This window comes from Larus michahellis, chromosome 15 (genome assembly GCF_964199755.1).
Source record: "Larus michahellis chromosome 15, bLarMic1.1, whole genome shotgun sequence".
NCBI lineage: Eukaryota > Metazoa > Chordata > Aves > Charadriiformes > Laridae > Larus > Larus michahellis.
This window is the reverse complement of record NC_133910.1, coordinates 7,866,133-7,883,801: the sequence shown is the minus strand read 5'-3', so window position 1 is coordinate 7,883,801 and position 17,669 is coordinate 7,866,133. Positions and strand designations below refer to the sequence as shown.

The 17,669-nt window shown below is 47.1% G+C and overlaps 1 protein-coding gene across 1 annotated transcript; it reads left to right on the top strand.

Moving 5' to 3' along the window:
• The first annotated feature begins 74 nt into the window (after positions 1 to 74).
• Positions 75 to 17,646, top strand: CRAT (carnitine O-acetyltransferase). Its single transcript, XM_074608546.1, has 14 exons — positions 75 to 201; positions 4,048 to 4,311; positions 4,792 to 4,910; positions 7,137 to 7,190; positions 8,212 to 8,377; positions 8,966 to 9,140; positions 9,633 to 9,811; positions 10,866 to 10,966; positions 11,430 to 11,549; positions 12,010 to 12,132; positions 12,484 to 12,619; positions 13,114 to 13,176; positions 13,697 to 13,834; positions 14,406 to 17,646. The coding sequence occupies exons 1-14, from the start codon at positions 175 to 177 to the stop codon at positions 14,619 to 14,621; spliced, it is 1,881 nt and encodes a 626-aa protein (XP_074464647.1). The 5' UTR covers positions 75 to 174; the 3' UTR covers positions 14,622 to 17,646.
• Positions 17,647 to 17,669: the final 23 nt, after the last annotated feature.

Sequence of the window (17,669 nt, the reverse complement as noted above, 5' to 3'; positions counted from 1 at the left end):
ACAGCCGGATCTTGCCCTTCCTCAAAATGGCGGCGCGGGCTTCGCCCCGTTCCAAGATGGCGTCGGGGCGGCCCCGCCCCCTGGCGGCTGAGTGGGGCGGCGGGGCGGCGGCGCCCGGTGTCGCCGGTGTCCTTGCGGCGGGCGGCGGCCGGGGCCGCGGGCAGGCGCGGAGCCATGCTGGCTTTCATGGCGAGGGCCGTGGTAAGTGCCAGCCGCGCTCCGAGGGCGAGGGGCGCCGCGGGGACACCGAGGGGAGGAACATCCCGCGGGCCCGGGACGGGACGCGGCGCTGGGGGGGGGGGCGTGAGATGGCGCCCGGGCCGCGCCACCCGCCAGAGGGGTGACAGCGGCCCAGGAGGGACGGGGCTGGCCCCGGGGGCTTCCCCATGCCGGGCAGGTGGCACAGGGCGCCCGGCCAGTCCCGGGCCTCGACAACGGGCAAGGGCCCGGGCCACCGCCCCGCCGGACCGGGTGACACGGGCCGGTTGTGCTGCAGGGGCCTCCGCCGGCTTAGAGGCATTTAGGAGGGGCAAGGGAGGAGATGGCTCTGCAAGGCCCCAGCACAGAGGCCCACCCTGCCCCGATGGGCGGCACTGCTGGTGTCTGGGTCCGGCGTGGCTCCCTGACCCTGGGGGAGAAGCGTGGCCTCCTTGGCTCGGGCCATGAGGGCGGCGATTGAGGTCCGCTGCAGGCATCTGTGTCCCTGGGACGAGGGCTCCGGGTGTGAGGAGGGGTGGAAGGGGCTTGGCCGCTGTCAGGGAGCTGTGAGAGCGCTCCTCATACCGGGTGGCAGGCAGGGACGCTGCTGGAGGTGATCCATCCTCCAGGCTGGCTTGGTTTCTTCACGTGCCTTGGGACAGCACGGGGCGGTGGAGCATTCACCAGAGCTATCATCCATGGAGGGCTTGGGGCTGAACGACAGCAGGGAGGGCAGATGGTGTCCGTGGCTGGTCAGGGGCAAGGGAAGCCTGAGGAGCAGCTATCTGTGGCTGCAGGCTTCACCTTTAAAACACGGCTTTCCCTGCAAGCAGGGGGAAGGCTACACACACGGCAGAGCTGTCAGCCCCACGCCTGGGCTTAGCAACTGTTTATCGCAAACACTGACAGATCCCGGGGGAGGAGGAGGCAGAGCAAGTTGACAGCGGCTACATGATGGATTCACTCACGGAGACACTTTCTGAGAGGCCAGGCAGGGCTGGTTGTCTCTGGGCTTGGGGGGGGCTCCAGCTTCTGATTTAAAAATAAAAGAAAAAGACAAACCTCTGTCATCTGATACTGTATGTTGTGGCTGTGCTGGGAATCAGACACTGCTCTGAAATTCCTCCTGCTCCCCAGCCTTGGGCTGCAGGTGGATTTCCCACCAGCTTTGAAGGCTCTGGAAAAGGTCATCTGCCGCATTGGAACGTGGCTTGGGAGCAATGCCAGCCCACGAGCTGGCCATGTCTGCACGCCCCCTGCTCTGCTGGTGTTCGTTTTCCCTGTTGCTTGTGGGGAAAGGTGGACTGTTTGCTCTATTTGCTGCCAGCTGCCTCCTCTGTTCAGCTGCGATCACTATTCCTCCTCCCACCAAACGCTTGAGTTTGACCTCAAACCAAACAAGCAGAGGACATAAAAGAGAAAAGATACAAATCCACGCCACATTTTAACGTGCAATGTTTTAAAATAATTTGGTTTGGGATTTTCCCTCTAACCCCAGGGAAAATCTGAAAGTGTTTGTTTGGAATCATCATACTTGATCTTAGCTGTGTAGAAGACTGTGCTTGTCTGCCCCTCAATGAATGAGACAGACACGAAGGAGGGGGTGATATTCCTTCTGACTGCACAGTGCTGCTGTTGCCCTGCTTTGGAGATACCTATTTTTTCTTTTTTTTAAGGGTTGATAACCAAGAACTCCCCAAAGTCTCAGCTTGCAATAATGACCACACACGCATGGGGCATGAGGGCAGTTAAGATACTGCCTTTAGCCTCAAACTGAATTTGTTCCCATCTCCAACTAATCCTGCCATCACCCACAGAGATGCCGGGTCACGGTCCAGTTCCTGCTGGAGAGCTTTCCTCATTTGACACCCTCTGGCCACCTTTGCCTGAGCAAAGGGACTAAATTCCCCATCACCCACATAAGTCCTCTCTGCAGCTCGTCCCATCTGGTGACAGCCTACAGTGTCCCTGCTTCCAGGACGTAAAATGGGGCCTCTCCTGCCTGATGTTCAGGCTTCTCTCGCAACAGCCACTGTAGTTTCACAGTCCAGGCAAACACTGAGGGAACGATGTCCCCAGCACCTTCATTTCTGCCATGGCTGGAGGCCCAGAGCTATTGATCTGAGTCTCTGCCCACATGGTATTGATTAGCAAGCACCGACTGGGCAACACAGGGCTGAGGGTCAGCGGCCCCGGGAGAGCTTCCCAGAAAGGTGCCTTCATGGCAGTTGATGCAACCAGATGGTCTGATTACCCCCAGCCTCTCCTGGGCCTGAGCCTGGCCTTGAGCACTCTGATCAGAGCAGTCATGTGGCAGTTTGCTAATAAGGTGACGCCCTGCATGGGCAGCACATTGTCAGGTGGAAGAGGAAACCGAGACAGGCCGAGGGAGAGGTTTACGATCTTTTCTGTCCTACCAGCCATGGATAGGAAGCAGCAGCAAGCAGAGAAGGTACAGTATGTCCACACTGCCACAATTAACACCCTTCATTTCTTCCTGGCCCCACTCCCCTTTCATGCTTCAGTAAGTCCCCCTTCTCTTATTTTTAACATTTCTTCTCCAAACCTTGATCCCATAGTTCTTGCCACGTCCTCTAAAGAGCACAGAGCATTTCCTCCAGGGGCTCAGCACCATGCAGAGGCTTTGTCACCTTGCAGATTTAGCTCTTTCTTTCTTCTTTTCTGTGCTTAACTCCTGGGAGGAGGTGGGGGGACAGCTATTTTCTCTTTGTCTTGGAAATCAAAGGGCATGTTCTCACTGGCTTTGCATCCTCAGTGCACTGAGGATGCAAAGTCCAGAGTCCCGTAGGAGAGTGTCTGATTCAGTAAATCCAATAGAGGGGGAGGAGCAGAGGGAACTGAAAACCTTTAGAGTGCAATTTAAACATCTCCAAGCTGATGGATGTCCAACCCTGCTCATCTAAGAGGATGTTGCTATTCTTTAGGGGAAAACCAGCAAGTTCATTTCCTGGTTAGCGATTGGGTTTGCTCCGTTTCATTTCTCTACACAGAGAAATCGTTACAGTGCTTTCTAAGGTTTTCACTCCCACATGACCCCGTCAGATCCCAGGAGCCTGTTGGCATCATCCACAATTTCCTGAACAGCTCTGCCTGTTCCATCTCCAAAGGCTCCCATGATTTGGCCAGTCCCATACTGGTACAACTGGATAGAGGTTCTCTTAATATATCTGGGTCCTCCAGTAACTGGGAGGTTCACCAGCATAAAGGCGCATTGCCCCAAAGCCTGCACATCACGGACAGTCCTTCCCTGATCATTGCTGGTGATGTATGATCCCTGGCCAGTCAGAGAAGAGGCATTTTATAATCCTGCCCCGAACTTATCTAAATTCTGCCTTCTCAAAGGCCAAAGGGTAGTTTGATTTGGCACAAGGGTTCTGCTTAACTTTCTAGCCTTACACTGCTGTAAGGCGTAATGAAACAGTTTCTGACAGTACGTAAGACGAGTATTTCTTTCACGACTTACTTTCTTCCCACTTACCATGGGATGGAAGGGTTTGACTTTGTTGAACACATGGAGACTCAGCTGGAAGGTGGCCAGAGAGTTGGAGATGTATCATTACCCTGGCAGCATTTGCTTGATAAGCTGAGAATCAGTATCTTGGGAGATCAAGTTTCTTTTTTGCAGCTTTTTGGATGGCCTACAACTGTCTCTTGCGTGTAATCAGTAGACCTGCGCCTTGCGTTTGCATTTTGTGTGCTCTGCTCCCATGCTGAGACACTTGTGTGCCCTCAGAGAGGTTGGGATGGAGACTCCCAGATTCAGATAATTTGCTACCTCATGCACATTGGGGGAAAGTTTTGTCTCGACATTTGCTCTGTGCTTTGCAGGCCAGGCCCTACGGCCTGCTGAAGCCAACAGCTTTAGGCAAGATCCCAGGCAGATTCCAACTTCATCAGGAAGCACTGCCACATCTCCCCGTGCCGCCGCTCCAGCAAACGCTGGACCGCTACCTGCTGGCTCTGCAGCCCATCATCAGCGAGGAGGAGCTGAACCACACGCAGGAGCTGGTGGCTGAGTTCCGCAAGCCTGGAGGCGTTGGGGAGAGGCTGCAGAAAGGCCTGGAGAGAAGAGCCAAGAAAATGGAGAACTGGGTAGGTCGGGACTCTGTCCCCAGGCTCTGGTTAGGGAGGGTGGAGGTCTGATGCACACCTCTCCAATGTCCTGGCTGCATCCACTGGCACCTGTGTTTTTATGTCATCACCTTAATGACCAATTTACTGCTGACCTCTCTGAGTTGTGCAAGCTCCTCACCAGGACTTGTGTGAGCAGAGAGATTTACAGCAGAACAGAGAGTCGCTGACCTCATCTGTGGCTGCTGAAGCCTCTAACTTGTTAGCATCACACAGCTGCCCCGAGAAGTTAAAGGAAACCCTCTGATCGAGCCCCGCACCAAGGGCCCCACTGCCTTGCTCAAATTCCCCTCTACCCTTCCACATGCAAAGCATAAAACCCAAACCATTTGTTTGCAACGTGTGGGACAGAGCTGGGGGCAGGATGCCAAGACCGTTAAGCCGGGCTTGGGTCAAACAGCAGCAGATGCCATGCCTGCATGTTGCCTTTCTCCGTCCCAGCTCTCAGACTGGTGGCTGAAGACAGCTTACCTGGAGTATCGCCTGCCGGTTGTGGTCCACTCCAGCCCAGGTGTGGTTTTACCCAAGCAGGATTTTCTGGATCGGCAAGGTCAGCTCAGGTAAAGTCCTTTTCTGCCTTCCCTTAGGTTTCAGATGGGATGAGCTATCTCTGCTGGACAGACAGGAGGGTGTTCACGCTGACTGGGAAAGAGAGTAATTATCATGTGGTCCCCAAGTTTGATAGCTGTCTGTGCTGTGCAAGAGGGCTGTGCAGATATGGAAAGGCTGCCAGGCTGTAAGGAGACTCCTGGTTGCACCAAACTGAATATTTCATCAAGGTGTAAAACCAAAGACTCCAGTGGTTCAGGTACTAAATAGGCACTAAAACCCTAGGGTTTTGTCCTGGCTCTAGCACAGATCTTCACTGCAAGGTGGCCAAATCACTGGCTGGAGGTATTGTGAGGATACATCTGACACACTGAAGACTAAAAGGGACTAAGATTGTATGTGCAGTTAAAGGAGGCATAAAAAGTAGCCCAGGCATGTAAGGGAGACCAACCAGAAAGGCTTCTGGAGTCTGCTAGTTTAAAGGGATGGAGGAACCTGCTGCAGGGACTGTCATTCAGTCTGTTCCTGCAGGGGACTGTCCCCTGTTGTGTCGTTTCACTTGTGATTTATGGTTTGGGCAACTTAACAGTGACCACTTCTGCAAGCTTTTCTTGCAATCAAACCCTGCCTTGTCCTCCCTTCCTTGTGGTCTCCCTTTAATTTTTAACCACCACTATGAGTGTGTTAAATCCACCTGCAACACTTTAATATTGACCTTTATACAGGGTTACCTTCGCCACAGTTACCAGTCATCACTGCTCTGGCAGAGCAAAAGTACCAGCCAGGGGAGCAGCGAGGCTCAGAACAAATCCTCCCTTCCACTCCCTTGGATACACCTGAGCAGGGGTGCAGAGGGTGAGCCTCACAGGGACAGCGCAAGACTAGACAAACATCTTTGAAAGCTCTTTCTCCTATTATTCACTCTTAAGTTATCCAAATAGAAGATAAGATCTGGAGCACTACCAGTGCCCCAACCAGTGGAAACGAGCAGCTGCGTGAGAATCTGGGCTCTCATGTAAAACACAATTTACATGTGTGTTTGTATAGTCTGTGGCTGCAGAAAGAAGTCTGACAGCATGGGTTGAGACTAAAGCTTTAGAAACCAGAAGGCAAGTTTAGAAAGTGGAGTTCTCCATTCCTTAATCTCTGGCAACATTGCTGGCCGAAACTAAGTCAGCTAAACTCTTCCCCCAACGCCCCCTCAAGCTGTATCTCTGCTCCCAGCGTGTTTGCTCCCTGGAAAGGAGCACAGGCTCACTCGCTGTTGTTTCCCAGCTGTTTTACTACCTCAGGTTTTGCAATAAAGCTGGGAAATTTTCACTGAAAACTGCTTTGCAGGGTGCCTTATTTGTTTAACAGCCCTTACGTTCTTAAGTTGCATCCTGTGATCTTTACTAGGGATGGGCAGGCTGAGCAGATCTAGATGACGCTGCCTGCAAATGCCAAATGCTCACGCCACTCTAGAGCCTTTGAAGCCCAGCTGACTGCAGCCTCTTGTCACAGTGACCTCCTGCCTCCTTCCTCCCACGCGTGGGTGGGAGCTCCCAGGTCAGAGTAGGCCAACCTGTCACTCCCAAGCGAAGCAGTTTGATGTGGCGTGTCACAGCCTCCCTCCCCGCTAGGAATTGGCATTGGCGGTGTTTACGTTGATCCTGGTAAACACAACACCTCGGTGTCAGCATGCAGCATGCCTGCATTTGTTTCAGATCCCTCAATGCCAGAGGAATGCTCTTAAGAGATGCATTAGCAGCAGAACATTCATCGGGTAGGAACCAAGTCAGCAGTGGTGAGTCTTGGATGCAGGGAGATACAGCCGCGCCTTGGCTTGAAACTCAGAGGTGGCACATGGCCAGGGAAGGGCAGAAATCCCCTTTTCTCAGCGTTGTTTTAATGCTAGACTTGGCACTAAGATGTGATAAAATCACAACACATCAGTAAAAAGTGCTGCTGTTAAAGGGTCATTTATGCATCTGGACTGAACCCTGCTTTCTTGAAAGTTTTCCAGAGTTCCTTGGTGATACAGTAAGATACAGAAAAAAGTGCCACACGATAGAACTATCCAGCAATCTCAAATCACAACCCAGACTGGCCATATCAACTCACCAGAGATGAGCACAACAGGGGCTTGGCAGAAAGGCTGAATTGGAGAGAAGCTCTGCTAGCGCTCCACAGCTAGTTCCTCAGCCCCAGATGTCGTGTCTTTGAATCTCAATTTGTTACATTTGATATTTTTCCAGGTTTGCTGCCAGGCTGATCGAGGGCATCCTGGATTTCAAGGCCATGATTGACAAGTGAGTTAGCGACCCTCCTGATCTCTCACGTGTTCCTTGCTGTCATAGAAAGGTTGAGTCTAGTCAATAAATCTCCCTTCCAAATAGAAAGGCAAGAGGTGACAGTATTTGAAAAAAGATATTGTAGTCAACATCACCACTTGCTGCCAAGGTCACCACTACTGGAAAAAAGCAAATTTACTTTTCTTTCTTCGTGTTCTTTGTTTATCTTAATGCTTTCATTGGCACACATACGTGCTTAGAAGGAGGGAACCTGACTGACAGTCCTGTGGAGCTGCATACTTTTGTTTGCCCACAGAAGAAGTTACAGCTCAGGCAGCAGGAATTTGTTTCTCTTGTTTTGCATTTCTGGTGTTTCTCATCTCCCAGCTAGATGGGATGAGCTCTAGAGAAATTTATTCTTCCCTACTCTTATTGTACTGATCACCAGCCAACCTCTGCTGAGCATGCCTTGTTTATGTTCTAAAAATACGTTTACCAACACATTACCAACCTCACACTTTTACATCCAAATTCAGACAAGGCTCAGGGCCAGCCATGAGAAGGGTAGGTGGAATATGACTGCTCAAGTGATTGACTGAGTCCCAGTCGAGTCCATGAGTCACAGATACTCACCACTCAAAATTATAGCTGAAAAGCTCTTTCTGCCATTTCACTGGAAACACCACATTTCCCAGTACATTGTGCCCTGGATTCTTCTCTACAGACACCACAGTGTATCCTAAGCTACATAGTAGGTCGAGAGATCTATTTCTCTGGTGTTAGAGAGGATAGTGTTTTTCTCCATCCCAAATGAAAGGCCAGCAGATAGATATTTTTTGTAGCTCCTACTAAGAAAGCTGGTCAGAATAGTGAAGGACGGCCCCTTTTTTATACCACCAGCACCAATATGTTTACGTCTTGCTGGAGTGAGTGACAGCAGCCGCATGGCTGAGCCCATGCCTGTCTTGTGTGAGGAGCAAATGCCTTCTCACTGATCTGTTTTCTCTCCCCCTTCCTCCTTACCTTGCTGTGTCTCCAGTGAGACCCTCCCAGTGGAGTACCTGGGTGGGAAGCCCCTCTGCATGAACCAGTACTACCAGATCCTCTCATCCTGCCGCATTCCCGGGCCCAAGCGGGACTCCATTGTCAACTATGCCAAAGGCAAAAAGCAGTCCAGACACATCACAGTGGTTCACAACTTCCAGGTATGGCAGCTCCTGAGCTTTCAAGGTTTGTTGAGATGCAGGTGTCCCTCTCAGCTAGTTGTGGTCCAGAGGAAAGGGAACAGCAAGTCTCTGCCCACAAGGTTTACCTCACCAGGAACTCGTTCCTTCTTCCTTTATCCCCTTTGGCCTTAACTGGCCAACTGCTGGGATTGCTGTGTATGAGCAACAGACTACGAGGCAGAAAAACCCTCTTGTTCTGTTTCTTGGCCCTGCAATTCCTGTCTCTCAAAGTCCAGAGATCATGTCTGGAATTGGAAATTGCAAGTGGAAATTGGATAACAAATCTACCACCACAGCCAAGTCTCAGAAATAGCAATTCCTCATATGTTTTGGCCCTCGTTACCATGGTTTCTGAGCTTCTTAAAACCTGGACTGTATTTATGCCCCACAAGGGATGTTGGACTTGGGTCTCTCAATTCTGAGCATCCTTCAAAGGTCTGCTTACAAGCTGAGTTCTTAAGTCAGGTCTTACCGCCTCAAAGTGGCTGTTCCTTGTTTCTGGGGCTGGACAACAAAGATCTTCTCTCACATTCTGTCTCTATTCTTGTCCGCTCTTCTCACCTTCAGTTCTTTGAGCTGGATGTTTACAACAGTGATGGAAGTCCCCTTACGACTGACCAGCTCTTCATTCAGCTGGAGAAGATATGGAACACCTCCCTCCAAACAAACAAAGAACCTATTGGGATCCTCACCACCAACCACCGAAACAGCTGGGCAAAAGCCTACAATAACCTCATGAAAGGTCTGTAGAGTCCCTAATATGCAAGTGCTAACAAAGACCACAAATGCTTGAACTACCAACCTCGCCTCTGTGCTGTGCTCAATTCTTTCCTTTGGAAGCTTATTCTGGACAAATAACGTGAGCTTTCTGCCTCAAAGAAGCAACTTGATTTCATTGCAAAGTATTGTTATTTCTGTTTGGGAAGGCATATGGGTGAAGTCTGAAGCTTGGTTTGTTAGACCTGAAATGCTAGAGTTTGTTGCCTTGCAAATGGGCAGGATGTAAGAAACATGAAAAAAGGAGGGTGAATGCTGCATGTTCACATCTGTAACAAGCCAGCTGGCTACAATTTTACTAACCATATACGCCCCTAAATGACCAGTATTGCATTGAGGTACCATGGGAATCCAGCACTGGGTCCTTCAAATCTGCTCTTTCAAATTTTGATCTCCCTCCAATTAAATACAAGTTTTTCAACTCCTCTTCCTTATTTGCTGTTTGTTTCTCTCCCAGATAAGACCAACAAGGAATCTGTGCGTACAATTGAGAAGAGCATTTGCACTGTCTGCCTTGATGCACCTATGCCACGGGTGTCTGAGGACATCTACAAGAGCCGCGTGGCCGCTCAGATGCTGCATGGTGGAGGCAGTCGCTGGAACAGTGGGAACCGATGGTTTGACAAAACCCTTCAAGTAAGTGCTGATGGTCTAAAGATACTGAAGGCATGGGTCTGGATGAGACGCTTTTTCCTGAAACTACAAAAGTCTGTGAAATCCCAGAAAACTTTTGCAGAAAGTTTTTCCTCATATCAAGAGTGGAGAAATAGGGGAGACAAGGCGTGGTGGCTGACAGCACGAGATCTTACAGTTTCCCTTGCAGTCACCACACGCACTCATTCCTGCCTCAGGGACTTGTGTTTCTTTTACTGCCTCTACCCACGCTTATTCAGTGTAGCAATTCTTTGTGTTCCTTGTAAATCAATTTTCTGCCTGCGGTGAACAGTGCCTCGTCTGCTTGGAGGCAGCCCAAACGTAGGGAGGTCTGTTCCTTGTATCTCCCCAAGGCTTCTCACTTTTTCTGTTGCTGCCAGAAGCTGCCCAAAAGCTTTTTTGTTTTGGTTTGGTTGTTTTTTTTTCCAAACATCAGCTGCCATCCCACAGCATTCCTCTGATCTCTTCTCCATTCAATCTTGTCAAGAGCCTTCAACAGCAGCTGCTATTTGAGCTTCTCCTTCATTAGTTTGTATATCCTGGCTTGTGAATAGTAGCAATGGTGCGTTAAAAGATTCTTCTCCTATCTGATGAACTCTTCATAGTGTTTTCAGCTATTTTGTTCCTATTTAGAACTCTTCATTGATGGGATAAAGCTTAGATGTTCCAGCTAATTGAAAAGTAAGGGTAAAGCCAGTACATGGTGATATTACTCCTGTATTATGTGTCCATCTAAGTACATCAAAACCATTGGACCACGCTGTATTGCCAGAGTGCTATCACACCAATGTATCTATCAGGTGCACACTAATCCAGCTAATTTTGCTAAACTCTAACAGTGCTATCAGATCTTGTAGGCCTGCTGAAAGGCTTCCATTGCTGTTCTGCTAAACGAGACCTTTGTGTTAGTGTACAAGGACAGGATCACTGTCCGTTCTGTTACAGAATAGTGAGATACTAAAATATCTCTGGATAGCTCCTGCTTCACACACTAGATGTCTGTCTTCAACACTGTCTTCTCATGCTTCTCTCCTAGTTCATCATCGCTGAAGATGGCTCTTGTGGTCTCGTGTACGAGCACGCTCCCTCAGAAGGCCCACCCATTGTTGCTCTTCTGGATCACATCGTGGAGTACACGTGAGTCCTGCTTCCTCTGCTTTTCCTCAGCTTTGGAGATAGGTTTTAAACCATCCTCTCCCCAAGAACATGCCTTTTCACAGCTCAACCCCTAGGAATTAGTTCTGGAGAAAGGGCAGTGGTATGCTAATTAGGTATTGCAGTTCTTGTATTCGTGAAGAGAACTGAGTGGCCAAGCTACTTTGATAAGTTTTGCTGCTGCTTCCATCCTCAGGGAATCACACTGTTCAGAGGTAACAGAACTTTTGCCTCAGAGAGGTGTTTCTTTGAGGCAGAAGGCACAGAAGACATTTCATTCATACCCTTCAAAAAACCACTACGATGGCACTATGAAGAATCTTTCAGCCTGTGACTAATGTCACAAGGTGTTAAGGAAGATCTGTGTATTTCTGCCTGGGCTCTGGTGTGCTTAGCTGAGCCTCATGTTAAAGGTCTGGTTAAACGTAGTCATTTCTCTATGCAGGAAGAAACCTGAGATGATAAGATCGCCCATGATTCCTTTACCAATGCCCAAAAAGCTGCGGTTTAACATCACCCCAGAAATCAAGACTGACATAGAGAAGGCAAAGCAGAACCTTAACATGTAAGTATGAAGCAGTGGAGAGGTGTGGTGAGTGACTGAGGGAGTAATTCATGTCTCTCTTTGGAACATGTCAGTTAAATGAGGCTTCCCCCACTGCATTCAGGGAGTTTTCCCAGTGATTTCTTTGGTCAACCACATTGAACCTAGATGAAGAACACACTAAAGCCACCTGCCAGTAATAAAGTCAAAGGTGCTGGAAAGGGGTTATTACTGATCCATCCCATTTACTGAGAAACACCCCCCCCCCCCATCTAACCTGGTGAAGATTTTCAGCAGTGGCCAAAAAAGCTCATCTCTGTGGTGCTGCCCAGACAAATCTGTGTGTGATGGAGCAGTCTGTCCCTATGTAGGTCAGATGCAATAGCCTGTTCTCTCTGAGCCTTGTGAAAGCAAGTCCATACCTTTTTGCTACAAGAACAAGCAACAGGCAAAGGAACACTTCCTCTTTCTTTCCTTGCAGAATGGTCGAAGACCTGGATATCAAAGTCATGGTCTTTCATCAATTTGGGAAAACCTTCCCCAAGTCAGAGAAGATAAGTCCTGATGCTTTTATCCAGCTGGCCTTGCAGCTGGCGTATTACAGGTAAGACCACCAATACGTAGCTTCTTAACCTCTTCACCATCAGACTCAAATATGTAAGCTTGATAAAGGTGTCAGAGACAAGTCTCTTGCAGGCTGCTACGGCCTGCTTCTTAAGTCCCATGTTTTCCCCATGCACTGGGACTGAACAGCAGATCTCACTTGTGGCAGCTGCCAAGCAACAGGTGAGATTTATCCCTCCGTGTGTGTACAATCCTCATAAGGAAGCATCAGAGGTCAGCTGTCAATGGGACTCACATGAAGTCTTCCCCTTCCCCCTAGTTTTTCTGCTTCACACGAGGCCACTCCTCTCAGGACAACCTCACCTCTCTGACTTTCTTCTCCATCTTACAGGATGTACGGCCACGCCTGTGCCACGTATGAGAGTGCATCGCTAAGGATGTTCCGCTTGGGCCGCACAGACACCATCCGCTCCACTTCTGTAGACTCTCTTAAGTTTGTGCAATCAATGGACAGCCCTGACAAATCGGTGAGGATCTCAAAGAAGTGGAGTAAGAGGACTCCACTCCAGAAAAAGAGGAAAGCTGCTTATTTGGCTAACCCTGCGTCAGCTGGTTTCAGCTAAGCAGAACTGCACCCAGTATGAACTTGAGCTAAAACACAGCTTTAAGTATAGAGTTACACACCTTGGGTTTCATTTGGCTTTCCTTTCACATGTACTGAAAGCCTGGGAAACAAAATGTGGACATTTCTAATCCCACCAGAAAGAAGTATGTCCCTTCTAAAAGTCTGTTTAGCTACACAAACTAAGTTCTGCTACTGATGGATGGAGAACTCCATTCAGAATGAAGTAACACAGCCAAACAAAATGATTTAGAAGTTAAATCTAGTAAATCTAAAAATTAGTCTAGTATAGACACACAATGTCTATATAGGCAGATATGCCTTCCATCCTAGAGGAACAGCCAAAACGAGGTTTTCCATTCTGCAGAAAAATTTACAGACAGATCTATGTGTTCTCAGGACCAGGAGAAAGCAGACTTGCTGAGGAGAGCTACCCAGGCCCACAGGGAATACACTGATATGGTAAGTGCCCTCTATGCAGCCAGACTTGGGGTTTTACATAGCAAATGAGGGCTCTGGTGAAAGAGGAGACTTTCTCTGCTGGCACAGCAATGTTGTTATCAGTGCCTTTGCATAGGTCTAACTCTGATCTGACAGTGCTCTACGCCACAGACTGAATGTTTTCTGTCTAGCTAGTGGTTTAAGTGTGCCTTCTGACTTACCGAAAGGAGAGAATGAAATATGAAAATAGCTTAGTTCTCACTGTCACTGATAAATGCCAAAGTTGCATGAGGACCCCTTAAACCAGAGGGAGCCCATAGGCAGGAACTATAAGGTTCTTTCCACTGTGTATTTAACGTAACAGTCCTTACAAACAAGACTGATGATTGGTCCTAAAGGCAGGATCTAGTTTCCTTCTAACATTAAACATTTGAAGATTTTTTTTTTTTGAAGTGCTTCTTTCTTTAACCCAAAGAAATTAATAGTTCTGCTTGCTTGCCTGCCTGCTAGACAGCTTTCATCTAGTCTTCCTTCCTTACAGGCAATAAGGGGCAATGCAATAGACCGCCACCTCTTAGGCTTGAAGCTTCAAGCTATTGAGGACCTCGTGAGCATGCCTGAGCTGTTCATGGACACAGCATATGCTGTTGCGATGCACTTCAATCTCTCAACCAGCCAGGTAGGACTCATCTAAGCAAAGGGAGAAGCGCGTGCTCTGTTTCTTTCCGTTGCCTTTCTTCTCCACATTTCTCCTTCATTCCCTTCTGTTAGGAACTAATCTTCATTCGAGGACAAAATATTTAAGTGTGCTGCCAATCCCATAAAGCTGCAGATCTGATCTTATAGCTGCCACAGTCCCCCTCAACCCTTTAAAACACCAGCATAACCAAGGCCAAGATCACCAGAAGTGTTTGGTGTCTACCTGCAAGGGATATTGAAGTTAACTGCCAGAATATCTTTACGTTCATCTGCTGTGCTGTGGTTTTTACTGATACTGTTCTGCCTGGGGCTTATTACAAGCTTGTCTTGGGGAAATGAAATACTCCCTCGCAAATGCATAGGAAAACACATTGCTACTAAATGGCAGAATCCAGCATGCGTGTGGTGGTAGGTGGGTCTGACCAAAAGGCCCTCTTCTAGAGCGTTTCCATGAGATGGCAGTTTCTTCTACTGTTGACAGAGCTGTTAGCATTTGATGGCTGCATTTCCGTCTAGCTGGTTAGAAGTTTTTAATCACATTGTCTCCACAGGTCCCAGCAAAGACAGACTGTGTGATGTGTTTTGGTCCCGTGGTTCCAGATGGCTACGGAATCTGTTACAACCCTATGGATGAACACATCAACTTTGCAATTTCAGCATTCAACAGCTGTGCTGACACAAACGCAGCCCGCATGTCACATTATCTTGAGAAAGCACTGCTAGACATGAGGATCTTGCTCCAGTCCACTCCTAAATCCAAATTGTAAGAGGCAAACATGATGCAAAACTCCCAATTAAAGGGGGCTATCCCTCATGCACTGAAGTTCCCAGTTCCTCAGAAAATGATTGAGGGGACATCTTACCCTGCCTGGAACCTAGGAGGGCATCTACCACGTGTCTTCAGCAAGAAATTACAGACTGGTCATCTGCAGGTATCAGCCTCTGTGGTGAGAGGAAACACCGAAGTAGAACTGACTGATCTTTTCCCATCAATGCAAAGTGCACCTTCCTGTCCTCAAAGAGGACCGAAATATTATTTTTATGGAACTTACTGTAAAGGAATACAGAAAGGACAGTCCTTACCACTATCTAAATCCACTTGGTGAGGAAGGTAGTTCTTCTCCAGAAAAGGCAAGGAATGTTTATTATATGATGGAACTACTGTAAGACCAAGTCTTTTTGCTGGTTTAGTCTTCTGAAGAGCGCAGCATCTTTCAGACTTGACTGAAGATTTTTCTGCTGCTCCAGCAAAACGTCACCATTGAACTTTGGCAAGAGGAGAAAGAAGTTCTTAAGTCAGAGCAGATCCAGTCTCGTTAGAGTGCACTGCAGTACTTATCCCAGGCACTCCGACCATTAGATGCTTTACAAGCCTGGGAATGTTCCCTTCTCCTTATTTTAGGATGCTGGGATCTCCTGTTCGTTGCACTGACCCCATTAACAACAGAATATCATTTGCTACAAAGTAAGGTGGGTTTTTTGTTGTTCTGGGCTTTTTGTTAAGCTTGCTATTGTGGTCCTAGCCATTGATCTTCAGGCTCGGCATAAAGCTTTTTCTCCACAAACCTTCTACAAAACTTCCCTCTCACACAGGTTTTGCTAGCTTTGGCTTTATGTACCTTAACATTTGTGGAGAGGAGAAGGGATTGCCTATGCATTTAGCAGGACACTTGCTCCTTTGTACCTTTCTTTGGAATTGAGGAAAAGAAACAGATGCTGACTTTCTGTTTACTACCCAGAAGGCCACATGCCTGGTCTCCTTCAGAGCGCACATTAATCCAATGTGGTTTTATACCTTGATTTCAGGAACAACATATTTGTGCATAATGTGTTATGCCCGAGTTGTGGACAAGTAAGAATTTTTCTGATCAGGAACTCCAGAATATACTTCCATTTCTGGCCCACATCACTCTCCTTTGACAAGGCAGAAAAATCTTGAAAAGCAGGAAGAAAGCTGAAAACATGCGAGGACTGTAGATGTTTGTCCATTGTGGCAGCCATTTTTCCTGCAGTGACAGTACAGCAACTTTTCTGATACTCTTGGGAGTGTTTTTTTTTTTTTTTTCTTACTGCCATTTTTCTTACTGCCAGATTTGTGCCAGCTCTATTTTGCGAGAGCATGATCTCATGATAGTGTCTTCATGTTCAGTTGACAAACTTGAGGCAGTAAAAGATTATATATAAACATTAACATACAATTTTAGCATAGGAATTTTTGTAAGCAGTACTTCCAACGAATCTGCCAGAATCCAAGCTCCTGACTATACTTTTATTTAGTAAAAATCATAGGGTAATGAAGAATTATAATGCTATTTCTGCAACAGGAATTTAATATCTAAATTGCACACCCTTCAAGATGTGGCTGCTGGGACATCACCATAAACAAGAAGCATTAGGAGTCTGATGGCCTGTTTTGTTACAGGGAAATACCTGGTCATAATTTCTACTTTTCTGATCATAGAACAGCAAGGGATATGATCAAAGTGCCTTGGTGAATATCTGTAAAGAAATTTGCACTAAACCTGTTTAAAGAAAAAAAAGAATTCTCTAATTTGCTTCTTGAAAGACACAAGCCAACACTACTGCATTTTTTCCTAAAAGAATGTTATTTCAAAGCTTCTATCTTATACCTAAATAAACCTTAAAAAGGAAAATTTAACTGAAACTCACCTGCACAGCCAGTGATTGTATGAACTGCCACTTTCACATCATCTACATGGATTTAGTTGATCTTTTACAAGAGTCCTGAATGGAGTGAGATAATCTAAAAAAAAAAAACCAACCAATAGGAGCACTACAAACCTGCGAGCACACATCCCTGCTCTGTTGACTCCTCTGTATGAATTAGACTGAAAACTGCAAGAGGATACTCAGTATTATCAGAGTGTAAGTGATTATGTAAATACTACATAAAAGACCAAACCTTGCTGGAATAACATCTGGGTTTATGGAGCCTTTTACATTGAAAAATATATTCTTTTTGACAAAGTAATCCTCCCCCCATACTGAACCAACCTCTCTTGCCAGGGGATGAGTTATTTTTCCCTGTCTGCAATGCCTTCAACCACTGATGCTACAGTATTGCCACTTAAGTATTTGAGACTGGCCCATCAAAAGGGAAGGCTCTCAAAGGAAAGTGCCTATTAAAGATTAAGCAGAACTACGTGCTGCTGTGACCGTTATCTCAGAAGATGGGATTGATCTATTCTGGATCTAAATCTGGATATCCCACTAGCTTCAGCAGAGTACAGCTGCAAGAAGCAGACTATGACATTGAAAGAGATACAAGATTCATAAACCACTTAATGCATCCTTAATGATATACGGAGCTGAAACTCAGATGAATGAAGCTGATTTTTTAAGTGCTTGAAAGGACACTAAAATCATTACAAGGTTTTTCCTTTAAAAAGTCTTTTCTTGTTGTACAAGTTCTAAAATGTCATGACCTCCTGATCTATACCTTCTTGATTTTTTTGGTGTTGACTTATTGAATACTGTTCTCCTCCCTGTTTCTGATCGTTTCATCAAGAGATGTCCATTGTCTTAAAGGCACATTACATACAAGAAACTTAAGTTCCAGAAAAACTACCGGTTTGGAACAAATAATTAAGAAATGCATAGACTGAAAATATTCAGATAACTCTTGGGGTATGAGTGCAATTTATGACACAGCCTGCTAGTGTTGCATGCTTTGCTGGTTAGCTGTGTTACATACTGTTTCCGTAGCGTAATCCATGTCATGCAAAGTTTTGAAACGTTCTTTGAATAAAATGAAACACAATAAACAGATAAGTGCTACAAAAAGGCTTAAATCT